The sequence below is a fragment of the Ambystoma mexicanum genome, chromosome 4q (genome assembly GCF_040938575.1).
Source record: "Ambystoma mexicanum isolate Mex_15411 chromosome 4q, UKY_AmexF1_1, whole genome shotgun sequence".
Classification (NCBI taxonomy): domain Eukaryota; kingdom Metazoa; phylum Chordata; class Amphibia; order Caudata; family Ambystomatidae; genus Ambystoma; species Ambystoma mexicanum.
In genome coordinates, this window is record NC_090928.1 from 1,108,424,539 (window position 1) to 1,108,449,484 (window position 24,946).

General features: G+C 49.3%; 1 protein-coding gene across 2 annotated transcripts in view; it reads left to right on the forward strand.

Moving 5' to 3' along the window:
* The window catches only part of CDC42BPA (CDC42 binding protein kinase alpha), a 1,600,792-nt gene that overhangs the window by 1,260,267 nt on the left and 315,579 nt on the right, over nucleotides 1-24,946 (forward strand). For both annotated transcript variants that reach the window (XM_069608679.1, XM_069608678.1), the window contains one exon: nucleotides 23,748-23,853. In XM_069608679.1, the coding sequence (XP_069464780.1) occupies nucleotides 23,748-23,853 (106 nt within the window). The remainder of the gene's footprint in view (nucleotides 1-23,747; nucleotides 23,854-24,946) is intronic.

The following is a 24,946-nucleotide window of genomic DNA, read 5'->3' on the forward strand; positions in this document are numbered from 1 at the left end:
ACTAAACAAGGGAGACTGGATGTGCTCCCTGGATCTGAAGGACGCCTACCTAGACAGCACGATTTGGCAGCCGCATCGCTCCTTCCTACGCTTCAGGATCATGGGCTGTCATTTCTAGTACAAGGTGCTACCCTTTGGCCTCAACTCAGCCCCCAGGATATTTACCAGACTCATGAATGCAATGGCAGCCCTCCTCAGGGCCAGCATGTCTACCTGTACCCGGGCGACTGGTTTGTCAGGGCTAGATCTCCGGAGGGGGTTACCCACACTTCCTCCTCACTTATGAACACGCTCCATGACCTGGGGTTTAATATTAACCTCAAGAAGTCTCAGCTGAAGCCCACGCAGAGCCTCTCCTTCCTGGGCCTCAACTGGGATACGAGCTCCGAGAAGGTCTTTCCCTCAGAGGACAAGACAACGGCCATCATGAGGGCCAGTATGCACTTCCTTACCAGAGCTGTGACCTCGGCCTGGTGGTACCAGCACTTATTGGGTATCATGGCAGCTGTTATACTGGCCGTGCAGCACTCGAGACTCGGGGTGAGGAGGTTACAGCTGCACTTCGCAGCCTCATGGAATCAGGAGTAGGGTTCCCAAGTGGAGCTGGTCAGCATACCTCCTTCTCTCCACTCGGACCTCACATGGTGCTCACCGTGTCTGCTCCTGCACCTGGACTCCAGCCACGCCCGCCTCGAACCTGGAACACCTGTAAGGGAATAAGAGAAGAGAAAGGTGAAAACCAAGAACTTATTCAACCTCCTTACCTGCATCCGGAATCTTCACGCCAGCATTCCTGAAGGAAGACTTCCATTTAAAAGCACCGCGTTGCTCGCTGCAGCGCCGCGCTTCACTCACCTGTTCCCGAGACGCCGCCCGGCTCCATCGCGGCTCTCAGTACCGGTCTCCACATCTCTGCACCTAGGGGAGAGAAGAAGAGACAAAAGGTGAGCAAGGGAACACAAGAGGAAAGCCGAATTTTCAGCCATATTACTTACCGGCTTTTCTTGGTGAACCATTCCACATCTCGGGTCGGCGCCGCATCTTTGGCAGGTACCGCACCCTGGCCCCTGTGGGGAAAGGACATTTTCAGCCATATTACTTACCGGCTTTTCTTGGTGAACCATTCCACATCTCGGGTCGGCGCCGCATCTTTGGCAGGTACCGCACCCCGGCCCCTATCGGGAAAGGACAATTACTGGGGAATTATAAAGACATTTAGAGGGGTCGCCCTCCTCACTAACTCACCTGATTTTACCACCGGCAATTTAACCCCTCAACGCATCGCCTTTGTTCTGCACTTGAAATAAAGGACAAAAAAGACAACATAGAAGGAGGCTCACACTTGAACTTTTGCATCTTCATACTTACGGCTTATCGCTCAGAAAAGTCAAGTGGATGCACCAGCACCATTCTGAAAACCAGTGAAGTAACTGGATGAACACGCGCCCCTGCACCAGAAGCAGGATGGAGAGTTCATCCTTCCAAACCAGAAGGTGAGCTTAAACCGGGGGTTTTGGAGGAATCAGAGAAGAACGAAGGGGGGGAGCAAGCACACTATTCAGCAGTTAATCCCCTTTCTCATCTGCAGAAGGATATTCCTACGGGCCCGACAAGCAAGATTTGGGGGTCCTGTTCAATCGGTGGTCCGAATTCTGCGCATCACGCTTGAAGAAGCCACAGCAACCCAGACCAGACCAGCGCCTCCGTGGGAGCCAGGTGAGCGTTACAGGCCCGCAGGTCACCATCACTACGGACTCCTCCCTAGAAGGCTGGGGAGCCATTTTGGACAGCCACAGCGTCCATGGAGTCTGGACCCAGCAGGAGTCACGCATCAACTGGGTGGAACTCAGGGCCATCTGGCTAGCTCTCAGAGCCTTCCTTCCGCTCATTGGGGGCAAGACCGTCCTCATCCAGACCAACAACTCCACCAGCATGTACTAGGTCAACAAGCAGGGGGGTACCAGGACCCCACTGCTGTGCAGCCTAATGGTCAGCATATGGGAATGGGCCCTGGAGAACAACATCTATCTCACGGCCAGCCACCTCCTGGGGGAGGCCAACTTGGAAGCGGGCAGTATCAGCAGACTGGGAGCGGACAATTACAAATGGCAATTGAACGGCCAGGTGCACCAGATGGGGGCATCCTCAGGTAGATCTGTTTGCCTCCTGGGAAAACAGAAAGTGTCATCAGTTTGCCGCTTGGCCGGGGCAGGGCCTTGGCTCCCTGGGAGACGGATTACATATACGGTGGGATGGCATAACGGCCTTTGCCTTTCCTCCCACACCCCTGGTCCACAGGGTAATCCGCAAGATAAAGGAAGCTTGTTACCTCAGCATCATTCTGATAGCTCCATGGTGGCTGGCGAGACTGTGGTTCTCCGAACTGCTCAGCCTCGCGGACAGACCACCCATTCACCTTCTGCTGGGTCCAGCCCATCTCCTCTCCCAGCATACACCCCGCCCCACAGAAGTTAGCCCTCGCATCATGGTTATTGAGCAGGTCACCCTCGGGCACCTGAGCCTATCGCAGGCTAACCTGGAGATCATTCAGGGCGCCAGGAGCAAGGCTACCAGGAGCCAATACAAGAGTAAATGGACTAGGTTCTGTCATTGGGCGGACATTAAGGAGATCGACCCGGTGCACACTGGATGATGTGTTCTTTTTCACAGCACACCTTGCACACTCAGGCGTGCAGGTGTACACATGTCGCACCTATCTGGCAGCCATAGGGGCATACAGAAATTCAGAAGAGAAGGTATTCTCCTCCTCCAATCCGATAGTCACAAAACATCTGGCGGGCTTGTCCAGGTTCTACCCGCTCATCAAGAAGCCACACCCCGTGTGGGACCTCAATGTGGTGTTGGGCGCCTTGGCGCACAAACCCTTCGAGCCAATGGCGTCCGCGGACATTAGGTCACCATTAAGACAGCTTTGTTAGTAGGACTCACCTCTGCTCGCAGAGTCAGCGAGATCCAGGCTCTGATGGCCTCACAACCCTATACCACTTTCCACAGGATAAGGTGGTCCTGCAGACTCACCTGGCATTCCTACCTAAGTTACCCTCTGCTTTCCATCTGAACGAGGAAATAGTCTTACCTACGTTTTTCGCTGACCCCAAGGACGAGGCTAAGCGAGTCTCGCACTGTCTGGATGTCAGGCGCACTCTGAAATTCTGTCTTGATAGGACAAGGGAATCCGCAAGTCAGCCACACTTTTTGTCACCTTCGGGGGCTCCAGAGCCGGGTATCAAGCATCCAATGCTTCTATTGCACAGTGGATTGTTGTGGCAATCAAAGAGGCCTATGAAGGGCAGCCCAAGCCTCTGCCAGTTAACATGCAAGCTCACGCTGTCAGAGCCAAGGCCACGGCCATCGCGTTGCAGCAGCAGGTATTGTGGCAAGTCATAAGCAGGGTGGCCACCTGGGCCACCCCTTCGGCTTTCTTTAAGCATTACTGTTTGGATGCCGGCTCTAAGTCAGATGCGGCCTTCGGACAGGCGATTCTAAAGAACTTATTTGCTTAAGGAGGGTCTCCTCTCCACCCTGGGAGTCCATGCAATGTGGAGGAAAGGGGACGGGACGTAAGAGTAATCAACAGTTATTCACCGTAGTGACTAACGTAGTCCTTAGTCCGCTTTCCTCCATACGTCCCACCATCCTCCACCCTAATAATACTGGTGTTATTGGGCAATATAAAATATTGTCCATGCAACAATGGGGACTGAGGTGTGGCACCGGTGGGCGGAGTCAGGGTAGCACATGCTCCTGAGGCCGCACCCCCGTGCGCCTCTAAATTTAAAGGAGAAGACAGTTTTTCTGGACTAAGAGTACGTTAAGTAGCTTCTATGTGGTCTGTGAGAAAATGTTTCATTCAACATAGTGCACAATATTTTTTTTCGTATATCCTTATATTAACCTTTGTGTGCCAGCCAAAAAACAAGTTTTGCTTCAGTGTTCCTTATGGCTGGGGATCAAGGGAGTATGATATGGCTTACTGTCTCATTCTCCCTCCTCCTCTCATAAGGATGTATTTATACATTTTGGCAGAGGCGAGCTGTGATGCACAAATGACTGGATTCAATGGTGAGGTTCAGAGTCTTTATTCCTACCGAGCAAAAAGTATCAAACTGTGAAATCAAGAATAGTAAGCCAAAAGGTCTATGGAATAGTCTCGTAAAGTGTTTCAACATGGGTGCCCTTACTCACAGCCACAGGGTGGTTCCAGCTGTTCTAGATTAGATAGCAGCAGACTTTCACTTTCAGCATGTTATGTTGAAGTACTTCTGCATCTCCTTCACCAACGTTAGATATAAATCATAATTCTTAAGGGGCTGGAGTGGCAGCCAGGAGTCCCCACTACCCACCTATACCCCAACCTGTCTGTCTGCTTCCAAAAACATGTGCCTGGACCTCCATCTTCTTATCCTCCTCTTTACTCTCCCTGCCAAAGTCATGTGCCTCCTCCCGCCTTCATCACTTTCTTTGGCCTGATCTAGCCTCCATATGCCTTACTGCTCCTAATAATTTCCACACCACCTCACCCAGTTGTTACAACCTCTTCTCTGCCATCTCCAGATATTTGCATTTGCCAACTTGTCCCACTTTCATCTCCTCCAGGGTTTAGTTGTCTCCTCCTTTTACCACCTCTTCCAGGTCTTTCCCACATACTTTCTCACCACCAACAACTTCCACCCCTCCACCATCGTTGTACTGCACTAAATATTACTTTAATCGCCAGCCACAGCAACAATTCACACCTGCAAATGGGTCTGTTGGCTCTTATATTCACCATTTTCGCCCAACTTGGTGGAATTTCGTCTGAGGGTGTACACCTGTGTGGGGGAATTGAGAAAAAGCCTTGGCTTCAGTTCCACCTTGGTCAGATTCGATTAATTCGTAAGGGGCTGGGCCAAAATTATATGAGGCCCAACTGACATTTTGGGTTTTGTTTCATTATCTCCAGCATTCCATGCGAGCATCTGGGCTGCTCTGGGGCCCTTGTAATAATAATTAACCAAAACTGCATCCCCCAAGCGAAACTGGCAGTGTTAGGAACTCTTGTTTTCGTATGCCTAGCTGAATTAGTAATGAGGTATGTGAGAAACCAGATGGTGTCTCACAGGCTAGACCCTGTGGATCTGTCATCCAGGTGGCCAGTGCTGGTAACTGGAGGGATAGCCCGACTACGGCAGAACAATGGGCTGGAAATACTTGGTCAACAAAGGGGGTCTGTTCTGACGTGTAACGTTTTCTGGGGACTACTTTTTGATTTGAGTAGGCCTAGGTTATTTCTATTATGTCGCGAGATACAGAAACACTTTAAATGTGAGAATGCACAAAGAGGAGTTTCAGACACAAATAGATATCAATCTGTCAGCTTTTTAAATTTATTTTGCTGCTGGATGCATTTAGTAATCATGCATCAGTAGTTTTTTTGAAAAAAGTATTTGTTGAAAAAAACAATCAGAAAATGCAAAAGGTTGATTCACAAATACAGAATTTGCAAGGAGGTTAATTATTTATCTTAACTTTTCCTCAAGCAACTGTTTATGGCAAAATAAATTGCAACACAAGATAGTGTTTAAAAGAAACAATGTGTAACCACCACCTATAGTGACAAGTGATTAGTGGTGACCTAACAAGTTACCACTTGTTAGGTCACCCTCCAGCCTTGCTATATATAACCAAGAGTTTTTTCATTCATTGCTTTTGTTTTGGTTATTGTGTATTGATTACATGCTAATCACTGGCTCACCACTTAGCATGTGTGATTGACAGCTAGGCTGATGAATGGGGGTTTTTCTGCATAAAAGCAGGGCCTTTGGGACTGGAACTTCAGAAGTCGCCACAGGACCTAAGAATCCGAAGAGGGACGAAGCTGAACCATCTGCAACGATGACACCACCAGTGAAGCCCTGCTGCAGCTACCTCACCACTTTCCCAACAACAAGAGAAGATCTTCTGCTGGACGAGTCTTCTTCCTCTGATCTGGTGGGACCAACCAGTTCACCCTTTTTCGCCTTCCTAAGACGGCCCTTGGTCAAATCACCCGTGCCAAGCACCACAGCGGCCGGATAGCCAAGCTCACCACTTTTGTGAGCAAATAAAAGGACTGCACCTTTTAATCGGGAACTCCGCGGCTGGTTTCATCCCTGTGCAGTGTAACGACTCCATGTTTCCTCCTCGACGAGATCTTCTCTTCCACTGGTCGGAACCACAAACCTCAACCACTGCCAGGAACAACTGCCCCCTCTGGAGCTTCCTTTCTCTTAAGGTACTGTGTCCTGTCTGACCTCCCCTTTCTACAGATTGCTAAAGGTGACCCTTAAATCTTTGGCTTCTAAACTGGGTTGGCTCCAGGCCTTCTAACTATATCTTTTGACTCACCCCAACCTCTTTGGAACCCTCTGCAAAGACTTTCAGTGCACATTAAACCGTGTGATCCTGGGCACATTTCGCTTTGCTCCATTTAAAGTGGGCCTGGCCTATGAACTTTGGCTCTACAGTATAACCTGCCTTTTCTCCCCTTGCTCTGAACTCTTAAAAGTGTTGGGAACGGTTTTATTTTATGCTCTGCCTTTTCTCTCCCTTTTTAACCCAAACTATTGGAGTGCCATCTAGGTTAAGCACTCACTTCTGTCTTAACAAATAGTTGTGCTTTAACCCTGACTTGTCTGATAAGTTATCAAGGGAGGTGTGTATACTTACCTGACTGTGTTTTTAGATTACTTTTCATTGAGAGTGCTAGTGTATTACCTAAAGTGTGTTTTAAATAAATAACTATACTTTTTATACAAAGCTCTGGTCAGTGTTTGTTTGCTCTACTGTGTTCTGACCCTATTGTGTATACTCTGCATACTGCCCTACTCTTCTTGAGGGAAGTCTGACTGCTCAGCCACAGCTACCAGGTAAATCTGGGTTGTGCAGACTGCTACCAATTGGGTTTACTGCTGCTCCTGTAGTCTTAATCTTTTTGCAGTGTTCCCCAAGTGAACTGCACAGGATTCTGCCTAACACTTAGCCAAGCGGAAGTGTGTTCCAAGCCCAAGCGTGCTGCTTTGTGGTAAAAATGTGGGGAAGGGGAACCAACTATCCTGTCATCCTGACATATTGTTTCATGACACACTATTTGTTATCTACATTATTTCCCACACTGTTTATTGTTTAGAAGTAGGGATTGGCAACAGATTTGTTTTAGTATATGCCCTTTTATTTTGACGAAGACACTATTAGGACTTCGTTATCTTTATTTTGATTGTCGTAGCTTTCTCCCATCCTTAGATTTACGTTTAGATAGGCGTTTTTCTAACCCCCCCTGAAGTTCAATAAACACCCTTGAACTGTGTTCACTTGTGTCTATCTTATTGGTTGATACCGTGCCTTTCTTACATATGGTGTCAGGAGTGGGACGTGACTCAATTGAGACAAATTGAGGACCCATGCTAATAATTATTGTTCCTCCCAAAGGAGAGAATAGGATTATTGGAATCCGTGAGTCCGATAGGATATCCGCCATTAAAACCACATTATTTTCTCAGCTTCAAATCCTGGTTAGTCAACAAGACCTGTTTTCAAAACTAAGGTTTTACTGGATAGACTCCCGGTTTACCACTACCACATGCAACAGTGGAAAGTAAGATCCTCTCATAATTTCATCTGTGCCCACTTTTCCTGGAGTTCTTTTTTCTTATCACAACAACATTTTTAATGCCTGGCCGAACTGGCCTAGATGTCGAAACACCAGACTCTTCCCATCCACCAGATTTAAAATCAGAAGAGTCTGATGATTTTGAAACTCTATCAGACGGAATTAAACCCTTTTCTTTTCTGAATCAGAAGATTTAACTGAGGGAACTCTTACCCCTTCTGAAGACATGGCTGATATTGGAGCAGTAGTAGCCCAACTGGCTGCCCATCAAATTCAAGCTGAAATCCGTCTTCAGGAAAATTTAGCAAAATTAGTCTACTCCTGCTACTTCCTGTTAAGGAAGGATTCACTGCACAACAAGTCAGGGGCTTGGAGGACCACATTAGATCTAAGGTTTCTCAACAAGTTCTTATAGGCATAAACGTTCTGCATGGTCACACTGCAGCAGGTGTTGTCCCAGCTACAACAAGGAGACTTCTTGGCTTCTAATTGAGCGCTACCTCCTAGGCTAAGGGCAAGAGTCCTGGTGTGTGACCCCGATTAGAATCCTTAACACAACAGATCAACTGTTTGTTTCATTTGGACCTTCTGGGCCCTGGGAAGGTTATCTCAAAGTCCTCCATTTCAAAATGGGTTGCAGCCCGCATCTCATTCTTCAATCAACAGGCCGGCAACCGCTTCCCGGCAGGCCCCGGGTGCATTCCACCAGGGCAGTGGCTGCAACCACTGCTTTCCTCTACGGAATCCCGCTGCCTGACATCTGCCGTGCAGCCACCTGGAGATTGGTACATACATGCACCAGGTTCTACCGTATCGACAGAGATTCCGCAGAATGTCCAGCCGGTTCTGCTGAACCTTTTTGCGTGTGGTTAGTAAGTCTCCAGGGGTAAGTTATGCTGGGAGCTTGCCTCCGCCCATAGGTGGTGTTGTAATACTGTTTTGTAATCTATTCATAGCATGTGAATTTATGAAAAGTCCAATGCTGGAGAAGGAATAGGTTACTTACCTGTAACTCCGGTTCTCAAGCATTGGTATCTTTCGTAGATTCACATGCAACCTACCCCGCATGGCTCGTCTTTTGACTGCCACTCACGTACGTTTGCCAAATCTGAAGATGGCCGACAGGAGAGGAGTTAAGGGCGGTGTTCCTGTTGGCTGTGGGCAATAGGACCCAAAATGACTGCAATAGAGCACAAAAGTGACTGAAAGTTTTCAGTGTAAGTTTAAACTGCTCTTTGTTACAGAGGATTTCCAGCCTGACAAAGGGGAATATTCACAGCATGTGAATCTATGAAGGATACCAATGCTGGAGAACCACAGTTACAGGCAAGTAACTTATTCCTTATGCAGCCCTTCTTTGGCAGGACTGAAGTGTCACAATGTCAATTCAGTGTCACAAAAAAGTCAGTCTTCAGGTAAGTACCTTGTTGTGGGGTAGAAGGTCCAAGGTTCCCCTGCACAGGTGCTGCCAAAGCCATCTGTTCATTTAAAAGCACCTCTTTTAGAAAACCGGTAAATAGCAGAAATGAGGGCTATGCTCCCTATACCACCACACTAGAGGTTACCAATGGGGGGGCCCTTGGCTAGAACTCAACTGATCACAGCTAGGAAAGGGTAGAACTAGGATGCAGATTTAGCACCCATGCAATCCCTATGTTGGAGGCAGGCTCCAAAATAGGTGAGGTGCTCTCACACCCATTACTCCAATTTTCTAAATGACCACCCATAGGGCACTCAGAATGGCCAGGGACCCATACGTCACTCGTTAGTTCCCTCTGTTGAGATGCAAGGATTGCAGATGTTGAAGATGGTGTTGGGATTGGGTCCGGATATGTGGTGGTTCGGGGACGGCTCTGACAGACATTTAGCTGGCCAGACACTGCAGGACAGCAGCCATAGTGACAGACACAACAAGAATGGACCTCCAAGACACTACAAATGAAGCAGTCTGTTGAAGAAACTCAGGTTCCAGGCTTCAGCTCAGGGCAGTGACCACTGTATCAGAGAAGCTTCGTCGGCGGATGTGCTGCCCACAGGATGGTCCTGTAAAACCTCTGACAAACCACCAACGGCAGGCTTCTGAAGCAGGACACAGGACTGGTTGATCCCACCAGTCCAGGAGGAGAAGGTGCCGATGTGGGTGTTAGGAAAGATTTCTTAATTGTGGGTAATTTTCCTTCCATGTGGCAACCCCTAAACTTTTTGCTGGTTGATTTCACCATGATCTAGACTTTGCCAGAGAAGTGCAGCCTTCTGCCGCACTCCTCTGGGCTTTCGCTCCATTCTTACGGGGAAACTGACATGGCCTTAAGACAGTCAGTATCGGGAAACGCTGTTTTCCGTAGTTTCTTTATCATGTTGCGGCTTTCGCGCAACATGACACAAGAGAGAGGGCACTGTAAGCTAAGTTACTGCTCTCTTGGGTCTCTAGTCTTCTACAGGCCCTAGATACTCTTTTTGGATTGTAACTGATCGGTGCAAGTGAATCACGGACGGGAATGGTGGCAGCAATCGTTTCTTGTGTTTTGAGCTCCTTTTGGCGTTTTAAGCGTGTGCCTCGGGCTTAGCCCAAAATGGTGGCCTGGCTCCCAAAATGGCCAGACCACGAGGCTCCTTTGTCCTGTCCGCTGACCGTCTTGCCCCCTTCACCTTCCCCAGGTCGAGCCGACCCGGGGCCTTCCTTATTTGGGCATGTACTTTCCCGCGAAACACAGATGCTTTCGCGGGCTTCTACAGGCCTTGTGTGTACCTCCAGGATGTGGGCTGGGATGTCTGGTCCCAATACACATCCTGGGTGCCAGAGAGTCTAGGGTGGTGTGAATGCCTGGGACCACCGTGGTCCGTGATAGGTCCACGTATGGTGTGAGTGTTTGATGAGCGGATCTCCCATTGGGTCCCCTCTGTTTTGGCGCGAAGGGAACCGTGGATAAGAGGGGGCTGGAAACGCCACTACCATGTCGATCTCCTGAGTTCTCACGAACAAAGGAATACAGGAGCCAAGTATCCTGCAACCACGAGGCTGAACCGAGGAATCGCTGGTGACCCGCTGAAGGACTGCTCCTCTGCACTGCTGTCGCTTTGTGAAACCCTTTCTACCTCTGATCGAACCAGAAGGGCCTGTACTGGTACTTCGACCCTTGGAATAGCGGGGACAGCTATTCTCGGCATCTTCACCATCTCCTGCACGTAAGCCTTCGGAAGTGTCTCTGGGCCATCCAGAAGACTGACCAGCCTACCCAGGAGTCTTGCTCTGTAACCGCCGCCAGGTTGTATTGTCTTTCGAGTCCTTGTCACTCTCACACGATTCGTACACTTGGCATTCCCAGGTCTGAAGTGAGTAGTGTACATTTGGCTGAGATACACACGGCCGCTCCGTTGCCCTGCTGTGGTAACAAACTGTGCGGGTTCACTTCGTTTGGGACATCTTTAACTCAACTCTGCTGCTGCAGAATCTACACGACGACGAGACGTCCCCTGCGCCCCTGAACCTGCCAGCACTGAAACGGACGCGGAGAATCCCGGGTCTGCTTGCATCAGGGACCGGTGAGTAGCATAGCTAGGAACTGGTCGCCCTCCTGCAGGAGCCCATAGCTTTTCCCCGCTGTGTCAAAACAGCACGCCTTTCCGTACTCGCGCTCTGCTTCTGCCCACAGTGGAGGCTGCGCTTGAGTCCCGGAACTCTGTTCTTCTTCATTTGTGCACCAAACTGAACTGCCTGATTCCCTCGAAGAGACTCCCCTTTTGCCCGTTGGCACCAGCGTGTGCAGGTACTTTTGAGCACAAGGCTCCACTTTTCATAGGGCTTGGACTTCCTTTTAGTTAGGTGCCTCTGAAGGCGGACTGGGTCTAATAATTATTTTGCACCGCCTGTTTTCCTCCCCTTCTAGGTGGACTACACATTTCGTGCATCTAACGCTTTAGACTCGTTTGTATTTGTATATATATTGTATTGGTTTGGTATGTGTTGGTTTACTAGAGTTTTATTGTGATTTCTCGCTACGGTCATTGTTACAAAGGCCTTGGAATAAATGTGTATATATTTTTAATATAACACCTGTTTGGATTAATTTGTAAGTGTCCTTGCTTTGTGTGCTCATTGCGGGCTTTCAGTCACCCTCACCCCTCTTGAGACCTAGTCTTGACCGCCGCGATCGCTACCCTGATTGGTCTGGCTTGTCCAGAGGTTACCATGTTCCAAGTAATTAGGTTGGCCTTCTGAACTTCTGCGCCGCCAGGACAGAGTTCAGAAATCCGTCTTAACAGTGGGTCTTCTCTAGTAGCAGGAAGGAGACAGCAGGTCAACACAGTAAAAGGCTTGGGAAATGTTGTATTAGCAGTAGTTTTCTGTCTTTTCTTATCCAGTATTCTTGCCACCGAAGGCAAGCATCTGTACCATTCCAACAGGTAAGGACGGGGGCGTGGCCTGGAGTGCCAGCGATGTGGCAGCTCCTCTAATGGCCTCCGCACGGGACCGCAGAAAAACCAGTTATACCCCTGGTTCCTGCTATTTCCAAGGAGCAGGAATGATGGCTTGAGGAGGTGGAAGGTGGGGGGCCGCGACCACAGCAACCTGGGTGCTGAACGGAGGTTAGATCCCCAAAAACACGGCGGGGAGACCTGATGGTGGCGTTTGCCTGGAGGATCCAAGATGGCGGGCGCCCCGTGGTAGCCCTGCCTCTGCAGTCTTTAGGCAGCCTACGCTGGCACTGCAATACCCCTGGTGTCGGACCTCCGCTGGGGCTCACTTGCGGAGCCCGAGATCCTCAGCTCTTTTGATGGTGCCCTTGCCACGGCACTCGGAGGCCACCTGGGCGCCCAACTCGGCGTCTGAGACCTCCACCCCCTGCCCTTGCCATAGCGACCGCCTCGCCTTCCCGCCGGGGGACTCCAGAGAGTCTTGGCGGCATCCTCCTACGCTGCAGCACTGAGCCCTGGGACGTCCCTCCCTCCGCCCGTATTCCCGCGAAAGTCCCCCTGGCGCGGGGCTCGCGCCTGGCATTCATTGGAGAGCGGGGCAGCTCTCGCTTCGCGCTGGCGGGGGTGGCCCTCCCTCCCAGACCACAGCCAGCTGCCTGGGGAGGTGGCTCATTCGGAGCTGTCTGGACACTTCAGCTCCTGCTGATCCCGGGCCCTCGGGGGGTCGGACACCAGCCTTGGCGAGGTGGGCCCCGATCTGGGCTCCGGTGGCCTGGACCCGACATTGCTTCTCTTCCCTGGCTTCCTGGGGCGCCCCTGCCCACGTCGTGCCCCCACCTGCTGAGGGGGCCTCAGCCCCTCCGACGGACACTACACCAGAGGCGGCCCACCCACCGGCAGCCCATAACATCGGACACCTGCTTCTGGCAGCACCGTGGCCCCGACCCTTGAGTGGGGGTCATGACCATTACTCAGGTGAGCCCAGCAGCCCCCCAATATAAGCCTTCCTGCCTACTTATATCCGTCTTGGTGGGGACCCATATCAACTACTACCTCAAGGCCTTCTGAGTCACCTGAGCCCCCCCTCCTTGCGAAGGCCTTGGAATCCCCTTACTGTTGGCCCCCAAGGCGTAGAATGACACCTCCTCCGGCTTCCTGGGGCACCCCTACCCACCTCCTCTTTTCTTCATCCGGAGTGCGCCTGGCGTCGCTCTCTGGACAATCACTCTACCTCACTGATTTGCCCCACTACGGTGAACCTCACCTTCCCCAGAGCCATGTCGTCCAAAACGCCGAAGCCCCCTAAATCTGCTGACATTTCAACCATGCTGCAGGCCTTGGAAAAGGGGAAGAAGATCGACCCCCCCTCCTAAACTCACACCCCAGATGGCGACCGACGACAGAGGGACACTCACAGCTAAGGAGGACCTCCAGACCTTTATGTCTGACATCAAGTCGGAATTTAGGACCTGTGTGACGGAACTCACAGCCAAACTGGAGCAAGCGGAACAACGGGTTAGCAGCATTGAGCAAAGGGTGGGGGAAGTCGAGGACCTGACAATGGACCACACCAGCTCACTAACGGAGATGCAACGCGCCGTCCAGTCGTTAATGGAGGGAACCGAAATTCTTGAGCAGAAACAGGAAGACATGGAAAATCACTCTCGCTACAATAACCTGGGCATCCGAGGAGTGCCCTCTTCCGTTACCGACAAGGAGCTTCCCGGATATGTCAGCACCCTTTTTCAGTCTCTCCTCCCGGATCTAGATGAGGCTCAGCTCTTGCTAGACCAAACCCATAGACTGTTCCCCCGCCGGGGGGTGGACACAGACCCCCCCTCCGGATGTAATCACAAGGGTCCATTTCTACACCACCAAGTAGGCCATCGCGGCGATAAGTCGCTCGAAGGACAAGCTCTCTTTCCAAGGCGTCCCCCTACAGATCTTCCAGGACCTCTCCCCACTGACCCTTCAGAAGCGCAGAATGCTATGCCCGCTCTCGCTCTTCCTTCGAGATCAGCAGATTCGCTACCGATGGCTATTTCGCACGGCGCTGCAATTCTCGTACAAGGGCACCCCGCGCACCATCAGCCACCTCGATGATGCAGCATCGATACTCCGTCCGGACTCCCCTGGGACTTCAGACCCATCCTGCCCGGGCAGTACGAGCCCGGCTCCAAATACATCCTCCCCAAAGCCAAAACAAGCTCTCTGGTCAAGAGTGCAGAGGAACCGCAAACCCAAATGATACGTGAGGATGCCCGTCTGGGGCATATAGCACCAGAACCCCCCCTAAACCCTTTGAAGCTTGCCGCGGATCCCATGCGGTCCATACCCCCCTCCAAGGTGGATGCCATCACGTAACCCTTGGAGAGACCCCCAACCATGTTGGTTCTGCCGAAGGACTGCCTGGTCGCAGTTTGGGCCTCCCGCTGGAGGCCATTGTTGGACGTCTTGAGTGTATCTCCCGTTGGATTGGAGACCAGTTCAAAAACCTTCAACCACAGGAGAACCCGAAATAAACATGCTCTCACGTCCATGGCTGACTTGACTCCCCCACAACACCACCTCCCCCCGCCCCCAGCAAGTGAATCTTCCAGACCAACCCTTGCATCTGAAACTTAAGTTCACCACCTTGAACGTTAGGGGCCTGAACTCCCCCCCGCACCCCAAAGAGAAAATCGATCCTACAAAGACTACAAGACGACGGGACCTCGATCGCCTTCTTGCAAGAGACACATTTAATCCCAGGGGACTTTCCTCGCTTGCGGAGCAGACTCTTTCCGCTACAATTCCTCGCCTCTAACGGGACTAAGAAGGGTGGCACCGCTATTTTGTTTGCAAAAGACCTGAAGCCCCAGATCCTTGACTCGCGGCGATGCCAGGAGGGTTGCTTCATTGCAATCAAATGCACCATTCATGGTCAGCTCGATACCCTTATCTCGGTGTACGCTCCGAACGAATATCAGGAGGGCTTCTACCAAGACCTAGAGGACTCCCTCCTCCCATTCATTGAGGGACATGTCGTCATGGGAGGAGACTTTAACGGGGCCCCAGACCCCCTCAAGGACAGATCCCACCCCCCGACACCCAGAGACCTGAAGTTGGCCACTGGCCTGCTCCACCTATTCCGCACGCTGAACATTGTAGACTCCAGGAGGGTGCTATCCCCGGATGAAAGGGACTTCACCTTCTACTCATATGTGCATCGTACTTTCTCTAGGATTGACTTGATCTTGGCCTCCCCGCAGATCCTGGCTTTCACTGATGATGTGGTGATCGGCCCCCGGATCCTCTCGGATCACGCCTCAGTTACATTGACCTTGCGGTCCCACGACCCGGAGCCCACTCCACGCTGCCGGTGGTGCCTATACAACCCTATTCTGGGGGGCATGGCAGTGAGAGACTCAATCGCCAGCGCCATTAAGCACTTCTTCAATAAGAACCAGGACGAGGACACTTCCCCGGCCAACACCTGGGATGCCATGGAGGCGGTCCTCAGATGGGAGCTGATTGCCCAAGGTGCCGCATTTCACAAAAGGAGGCAGGTGACTCGAGCCATCCTGGAAGCCGAAGTCTGTGAAGCTGAAGCTAGTCACAAAAGGAAGGGTTGGGCCCCCAAATCTTACAGGATCCTACAAATGGCCAGGAAAAAGCTTGAAGCTCACTATGCTGAGGCTACAGCAAATTTGCTGACCAGAACCAAGCAATGGTACTACGCCCATAACAATAAGGCCAACAAACTCCTGGTTAACAAACTGGCAAAGGTGAAGAGTCGAATTCTATCCTGGGCCCCCGCGATCCGCAGGGAGTGATCCACTACGCGGACCATGAGAAAATACGCCTGGCAACCGCCCACCACCTGGAAATAATGACTGCGGCCCCAAAAGACCCGATCAAGCAGCGTTCCTACATTCGAGAGGCGGCCCTCCCGCATCTGACCCCGGCGGCCAGGGAAGACCTTGAAGCGCCGATTACGACTGAGGAGGTGGAGGCAGCCATCAAGAGCTTAAAACCTAGAGCCCCGGGCCCAGATGGATTCTCCACCTGCTTTTACAAAATCTTCCGGCCCCAGTTAGTGGCCCCTCTGGCCCACCTCTTCAATTTGTTTGTGGCCACTGGAACGGTCACTCTAACAATGCAAGAATCTATCACAGTCCTTATCCCCATGCCTGGGAAGGACTCCCATGACATCAGCTCGTATAGACCCATTGCCCTACTGAATCTGGATGCCAATATATATTCCAAGATCCTGGCCAATCACCTAGCACCTATCCTCTCAAACATCATAGACTCGGATCAAACAGGGTTTATAAACCACAGGTCGACAAAAGACAACATCCTCAGGGCTCTGGACCTAATAGAGATCGCCACCCGGGACTCCCAACAACTGGCCTTACTGGCGCTGGACGCAACCAAAGCGTTCGACAAGGTGGACTGGTCTTACCTGCGCCTCACTCTAGAGGCCTTTAGCTTTGGCCCGACTTTCCGGAAAATTATCCTTGCGAACTACCAGGCCCCTAGGACTAGGCTGAGAATCAACTGCCGCTTGCCTGACTCGATCTCACTCACATGCGGAACGAGACAGGGATGTCATTTGTCCCCTTTGCTTTTTGCTTTGGCCATGGAGCCGTTGGCTCAACGAGTTCGGCAAAACCCCGGAATCAGTGGCCTGAGGACCGGCTCTGCGCAACATAAAGTGGCCCTCTATGCAGATGACGTTCTACTCACCATTACGAACATTGAGGGATCCATGAGGGAGGCCTTAATCCACAGTTTTGGGATGGTCTCGGGATTCGGGATTAACTTCCAAAAGTCAGCGGCGCTGGGAGTGGGCTTGACCCCGGCTGAAAGAGAGTCCTTAGAGGAGAGAGGTCCCTTTCAGTGGAGCATCAAATCGATCCACTATCTGGGGGTCCAGATCCCCGCACATCCAACGAAGGTTTATCGGGCTAACTTTCTGCCACTCTTCGAGTAACTAGAAAAGGATCTGACCCGCTGGCAATCGCAAGAGATCTCCCTCCTAGGCCGTATCACGACATACAAATGGGTAAGGACTATCCAATCACTGACAGCCACAATCCCTGCATCTGCGCAGCAAAGGCTACTTACTGATTGAAATGTGTATTGAGGCCAGACAGCCACAAACCCAGTCTTGACCAGGCCAACACCTGGGATGCCAGGAAGGCGTGCCCCTATCTGGATTTTTCTGACCCAGAGGGCAGGAAGATGGCCAGAAAGCAAGATGGCTAAAACCACATGCAACAGCCATTTTGAATAAATGGCACTTGCAATGGTATAATATAGTAAAAGAACAATAGAGCATGTGAGTGCACCGAAGAAAGATGAAAAACATGTGCCACTGCCACCCGACTGTCCTAGGCACACCAACAAGTCACAAGGAATGTTGCCAACAAAAGTGAATATGGAATGCAAGTCAGGTACACCTGAATCACTCCACCTTAAGGTGGTGTGTGCTTCATTAAAGCAATACATAAAAACCTGACTGGGGAAACAGTCTCCTTGCGTTGGTGACCTTAGCAAGGGTTCCATGACATAGGCAAAGCTTCTAGGAGTTCCAATAAAACCTATGGTGGGAAAAGCCAAAAAGAAGAATATTCCTTTTCATTAGTTCAAGAGTTTTTGTCCCTAGTGGGTTTGATAATTAAAGGTTTTCTAGTTTGGGTCTTCATTCTATCCAGGAGTGCATTGCCTTCAGCATATTGACTTTCCATCTGAACACCACGGATGGCAGAAAGGCTCTAGGCATCTTTCCCTATACTGCTAGTGATACAGGATCAAAAGGGGGCAATTCATTTTGTATTGTAAAGATTACTGTCCTTCCTGCAGCTGACGTACCCAGAAATGGCCCATGTCTTGCTTTTGCCGAGCACTAGTCATCCCGTTTGAGCCTTGAGCCCCCTAAAACAAGAAATTAGTTCTTTCAAGACTACCTTCTCAGTTTGTCCGCTGTTCGGTGAAGGTAGTATGACGTGCATATTGAGACGAGCCCCTTATACTTTGTACACTGGGACAGAGAGTTCATCTGGGCGCCTTCTCTGAACTTTATTTTCAGATAACAAAGTAAAATGGAAATGGACATGCTGCTTAAGACACTTTGATATTTATAATGTGTAGTTGGTCCTTAAAAAAAAGATATTAAAAAAAGACTAACTCTATTTCATCTCATTTTTTATTTAGCACAAGCATGTATGAGAGCACCTTACAAAGCAAGAAATACATGTAAAACAAATAGAGCAAATGTGAACAATACATACAAAACTAAATGTCAAAAAGTCTGACCTGCCCCAAATGGTGCATTAAAGGCACAGTTCCTTTGCCCCAAATGGTGCATCAAACATCCAACTGCTCAGCCACACTGGCTGATCATGCAAATCATCCAACACATTGATGCCTTCTTGGCATTGTCGATTGTTCTTATTTTGTTGACACCTTTTAAATTGTGTGCACTTTCATCATGCACTTTTTGTTGACATCATTTTGACTGTTTTTCTTTTAGGGGGCTCCCCTGCATGTCACCCACCCCTCTCGCCCACGTACCCAGCCCTTCACTTACACCCACCATCCCAACCTGCTGATGCTGTCCAATTTCCACCCGTCAAGTTCAAGCCCACACGTGTCTCTACTGTTAGTAACATTATCAAGGGCCTTAAACCCTTGCATTGCAAAGGGGACTCCTGCCCAGCCACCCTTGTAAAGGACTGTGCAGAACCTCTCCTCCCCCTCATCACTGCCATAATCAAAACCTCCTATGTCCTGCTCTCTGCCGCCCCTCCTCAATGAATCATGGGTCTCCCCACTCCTAAAAAAAGCCTTCCCTCGACCCAGTCATTCCCACCAATTACTGCCCCATCACCACGGTCCCATTCCTCTTGAAAATTATCGACAGAGTCACCCATTTACAAATTCAGGAATATCCTTGAAGCACACCACATTCTAGGCACTCGTCAATGAGGCATCTGGCCCAAGTACGGAACGGAAACCGCCCTCCTAGACCTAAAAAAAACAGCTAGACGAAGCCAATGACCGAAGCAACCTCTTCCTCCTCCTCCTGGATCTGTCCGCAACATTCAACTTGGTCGACCACCAAACTTTATACCATCACCTCACATCCTCAGCCCACTTTTCACCGGCTGCGACAATGTGGATTACATCCTTCATTGTGGGCGGAACCTCTCGTGTCTTCGCAGGCGAAGCTGCCGCACACCCCACTCCATCCCCCTGCGGTGTGCCTCAAGGCTCCTGTGTTATCCCCACCGTATACAACATATACACCAAACCACTCTTTGATAATTTGGACTAGCTAATATCGTAATCCCAGGACGCTGTAGGAGTGCTACTCCACTCTAGGAGACAGGTCACTCGGAGAAAGCCCAGCAAGCAGACAAAGGACGTTGACAAAAAGACTTTCCCCCAAGAGCGCAGCCTGCAGGATTACAAAACACCTGACAGGCCAGGGGCTTGAGTGAAAAGGCAGGAGCAGCAACAGAGCTAAGGGAAAAATATACAAACAGTTTCAATGAGTAACCACAAAACCATGAAACCCAACAGCAACCTCCCTCAGCAACTCCACTCTTACCTGCTGTGTGATGTGAGAAGGCAGAGAACCTACTTCACATTATGAGATGGTTTGCAGCAGTGGATGGTGATTCCAGAAAGTCCCAGTTCCCAAAAGGTGTGTGTTCACGTGACCTAACCCGAACGGCATGAGGGCACAACTAAAAATGTCCAACAAATCCAAAAGGTAAACTGCAAAGCGTCCCAGAAGTACACCAAATAAATCAATCCAAATGTTCAAGTGTGACCAGTGTAGAATACAGCAAAGCGTCCAGTAGGTCACTAAAAGGATGATGAAGTGGGACAAGGTGCAGAACCAACAGCAGAGCGTGCTTGTAGAAATTCAGTGAAGGGAAAGGAAAACAAAAATGGAAAGAAAAAGAACGGTCAGCGCAGAGCTTGTGTGCCTCGCGGAAGATGTCCAACGGCTGAATACGGTGTTAACATCCGAAATAGGAAATGTTACTAAATATTGTTTTGATCATGCAGGGCAAAGCAAGAGGAGCGTTTCAGGACGTGCCATGGATCTGGTAGCCAGGTGAAAACCATCAGAGGGAGTTGGGCGCCGGGAAACCGGAAAGGGCAATCCACAAACAAGATCCGTGGAAACAGTCTGAAGTTGAAATAATCAGGAGTAGCAGTAGGAATACAGAAGAGCGCAACTTTTACCGGGGTCTAAAGAAACAACGGTTAAGGAGAACCCGACTGGCGGCTGATGCTCGTTCATATAGTTGCACTGTGGAAGGCGCGGGAGGCACGTTACGTGCGTGTCACGTGACTGGACCTAACCTGGGATTGCTGGGAAATGTAGTCCCATGACAACCGTAATTCATCTGCCGCTGAGATAGACGCCAGGGCAGCCTCCAGGTGTTTCTGGAAATGCCTTGGAGTCGCAGTGGTGGGAATCGAGGCATGACAGCTAGACATTTCATATACCAACTACACCCAGATCCTCATTCCTCTCTCTGGCAGATATGTCCAAGATGCCACCAAGGTGAACACCATCTATGAAACAATCCAACACATTGATGCCTTCTTGGCAGTGTTGATTGTTCTTATTTTGTTGACACCTTTTAAATTGTGTGCACTTTCATCATGCACTTTTTGTTGACATCATGTTGACTGTTTTTCTTTTAGGGGGCTCCCCTGCATGTCACCCACCCCTCTCGCCCACGTACCCAGCCCTTCACTTGCACCCACCATCCCAACCTGCTGATGCTGTCCAATTTCCACCAGTCAAGTTCAAGCCCACACGTGTCTCTACTCTTAGTAACATTATCAAGGGCCTGAAACCCTTGCATTGCAAAGGGGACTCCTGCCCAGCCACCCTTGTAAAGGACTGTGCAGAACCTCTCCTCCCCCTCATCACTGCCATAATCAAAACCTCCTATGTCCTGCTCTGTGCCGCCCCTCCTCAATGAATCATGGGTCTCCCCACTCCTAAAAAAGCCTTCCCTCGACCCAGTCATTCCCACCAATTACTGCCCCATCACCACGGTCCCATTCCTCTTGAAAATCATCGGCAGAGTCACCTATTTACAAATTCAGGAATTCCTAGAAGCACACCACATTCTAGGCACTCGTCAATGAGGCATCCTGGCCCAAGTACGGAACGGAAACCGCCCTCCTAGGCCTAAAAAACAGCTAGACGAAGCCACTGACGAAAGCAACCTCTTCTTCCTCCTCCGCCTGGATCTGTCAGCAACATTCAACTTGGTCGACCAACAAACTTTATACTTGGAGGACAGCCACCCTGCTATGTGAGTGACAGCTAGGCTGCAAATGAATGGGAGAGCCTTGCATAAATGGCAAGGTCTTTTGCAAGGAAGGCAGAGTCGACCACTGAACGAAGGAATCCAAAGAAGAACTTGGAAGAGAAGTTTGCTGCAACTCCTGGACCATTTGTTTGCCCATTGAAGCCCTGCTGCACTGCTCAGGCTCAGAATTCGCCTCGACTAGAGAAGCCCTGCAAAGGACGACTTCTCCCCTTGGGTTGGTGGGACCATTCGACCCCAAGACGAACTCGACTGGAAACCCTCTCTCTGCTGGCTGTACTTCCATTGCTGCTGCAGGAACCTAGTGCCAGGGGGCAGGAACACCAGAATCGAGTGCATCGTTTTTAAGCTGGACCCAAGCTCCAGGAAGATCCTCTGTACTCCCTCAAAGCAGAACTAACCAAGCCTGAGCCACCTCATCAGAGTGTTGAACCCCTGAAGCAAGGAAAGTCCACAAGGTGTCCAAGAACTGCAGTGGTGCTATTTGCGAGAAGCTGAAACCGCGAAGTACCACTGATCTGAACTTTGTCTATTGCTGCTGCCGACCTTTGAACCATAGTGCATGAGTTCCTAGACGTCCTCCCTCTTGTCCCCACAACTAAGGCCCAGGAACAACAGGATCTGCCAGACTACAACAGGAACAGAAGCCAGCTGGAACCAATTTCTTCAGACCTAAGGTACTGTGAACTAAGAGGAACTGACCTCTTGGTGTGTAGCTTGCTTGCTCTCAGTTGAGACTTGCATTTGCTGCCTGTTCCAGAGTTGCTTGCAGCTTGGCCTTCACAAGCCTCCCAGAGTGTGGCCCAAGAGTGATTTCCTTTTCAACAAAACTCTCTATAACATTTTGCAAGACAATTTTATCACCTGCAAGAAGTGCCTCAGCTCCCCTAGACTTTGCTCAGTTGGCATTGGCTGTGCTGGCTCCCTGAAGACTCTTCTAAACTCTGACTTTGTGTTTAACTATCCCTCCAAAAAGTCATGCATACCTTACATGTATAGCTGGGAAAGGGTTAACCTACACTGCATTGGGGGGTACAAAAGAGTGCTTACCTGTTTGAGAAACATGTTAACCATTGTTTCCTTCCCTAACCTTTTCCTTTTTGCCACCACTTCAGTATTACAATTTAGGTGTGAAAAGTGATGTATAAATGTCCACAGTGACCTAGCTATTGAAGTCACCTCAGCGTACCATCCCAAAAGGGTATCTACTTACTTATTTGAACTGAAAAAGTGTATTTTAAAGTATTTTTTTTTTTATTGTTGCCAATTGCTCCCTTCTAAAGAAGGCTTATTTTAAAACGGGCTGTTAAATTAATAAATAGTTATTTAATCAAGAAACCTTGAGTATAAGTGTTATTTGGATACGTGTCACTGCGAAACTCTGTTGCAACCCTACATCTCACATTGACCCCTCTTGAGCTAAGCCTGGCTGCTCAGTCACACTACCAACTTGTGTAGTACAGGCCTATACCAAAGGTTGGGTTACCTATTGCCAAGAGAACAAGGCTGGTACAGTCTCCCACAGGGTTACTGCATACAATCTTGCCTAACAACCGCCCTACCTTGTAAGCAAACTCAATACACTCTTCGACTAGACCTTTAAGAATGGCTTACAAAGACTGCCTCGCCACCCAGAAATTCAACTGGGTAGGGAGTTTCAGCTTCCCCATCCAAGCTGCCTCACTCTGCAATGAGCTACCCACACACCTGCACAATGAACCGTCCTACAACACCTTCAGGAAGATACTAAAACCCACCTCTTCAACTGACACTTACTTTGCAATGAGAATATAATGTTCTGCTCTGTTTTCCCCTACTGTAACCATCGCCTAGTTTCCCACAGGCTTGGTGCGCTCTACAAATAAATAAATAAACCTCTCTACCCCCACACAAAGATGAACATATACATCCCACTTCTCTGCGTGATGCACAGTTCGTTCCGCTGCACTGTCACATGTAAAGCTGTGGGGGCGAGGTTATTAGTTGTATGAACACCAAGTTATGAAGGAATTGAGAGTGTGGCATGCAAGATTATATGTGTCGGCTTAGTTTGTCTTCTCTCCACCAATTAATAACCGTTGGCCGACATCCCTTATCTTGTTTTCTTTTTGTCTGTCATGTTTTCATCTTCTGTCTCCCTCTTGTTGTATTTGGTGCGGTGCATATGTTGCTTGGAGTTCTAAATGGTGCCCTAATTGTGTTGTGTTTGCAGTCAATGGATATTTGCTTGTTCCTGAAACTAGTCTGTCCAGGCAAGCGTGTAGCCTTTGTTGAGAAATAGCATGAGAGGGCACGAATTCTCCAATGAATACATCCTTTTGTTTTTGCAGCCTAAAGCACACCAGTTTACAGTGAAATCTTTTATTACACCAACAAAATGTAACCAGTGCACCTCCCTCATGGTTGGCTTGATACGACAGGGCTGCACATGTGAAGGTAAGGCCAGTCAGTTCCTGTGAATATTGCTGCATGCATCACAGGTGTTCATTCTGAATGCAGCCGACGTAGAACATGTTTTCTGTATTTCCAAACTAGAAATTACAGGTTCTCATATATTTTTAATGACTGCAGGCGTACGCTTAATTCTTTTTCTTGCTGCTGTTTTAAACAAGATTTCTTTAAATTGCATTTGCTTCTGCATCCCACCTGCTACACTGGCACTCACACCCCTCCCTCCGTCTCTTATAAATGTTTAATTTCTCGGTAAGTACGGGAGCACACCATGTTGCCACCTCATCTCCATCAGTATAGTTTTACCTTTTTACTGTATTGAATCTTTGTGTCTATGTTCACGTTTTAATGGTTCCAACTATATATTTTTGCTCATTTTAAATTTGAATCCTTTAACTTTCTAACTTTCATTTTTGATATATGGACTAGAGACCTCCTAAATGCACTGTGTGTGTTTACATGGACAAATAAGTTAATAGATTTTAAAGAAGAGATTTACAGTTGTATTGATGATTGATTTAGATATTTTATTCAGATTTCTCTATTAGGCGTTTCATGTAATACGCAGCTGATGGCCTTGAATGGGTAGACATCAAGAAGAAGAAATTAATTCTATTTAAAATAGATTTTATTCGACTTGGGTCATTATGAAATGCGTCTGACTTCTTCCACATGTTACTGAACAATAAGCATTTAAAACGAATTCCATTGCAATCCAGGAACCTTTTTTTTTTAATAAAAGAAAAGGTGAGGGGGAGTCGCATAGTTAAACGCATGAATCCACTTCTTATCTTAATCAGGCAGGTGCAGAGCAGAGTGCGATAAGAGGTTGACGAGTTGCTGCTAAGGTGTGGATTGTGTGAAACGGGTACATGATAACTTGAGTGATCACCTATGCGGTTTACAGTCCTGGAGGGCACAACGGTAGCTTTCCTGGTTGCTAGATATGTTACTCCGACTAGGTATATGTCTTAAGACCTTAAGACGTTGTGCTTTATTCTTAAATTCATACATGTGAAGGGCTGAGTCTGTCAAAGATGGTCTGCAAGCATAATAGCAACCTTATGAGAGAGTGCAT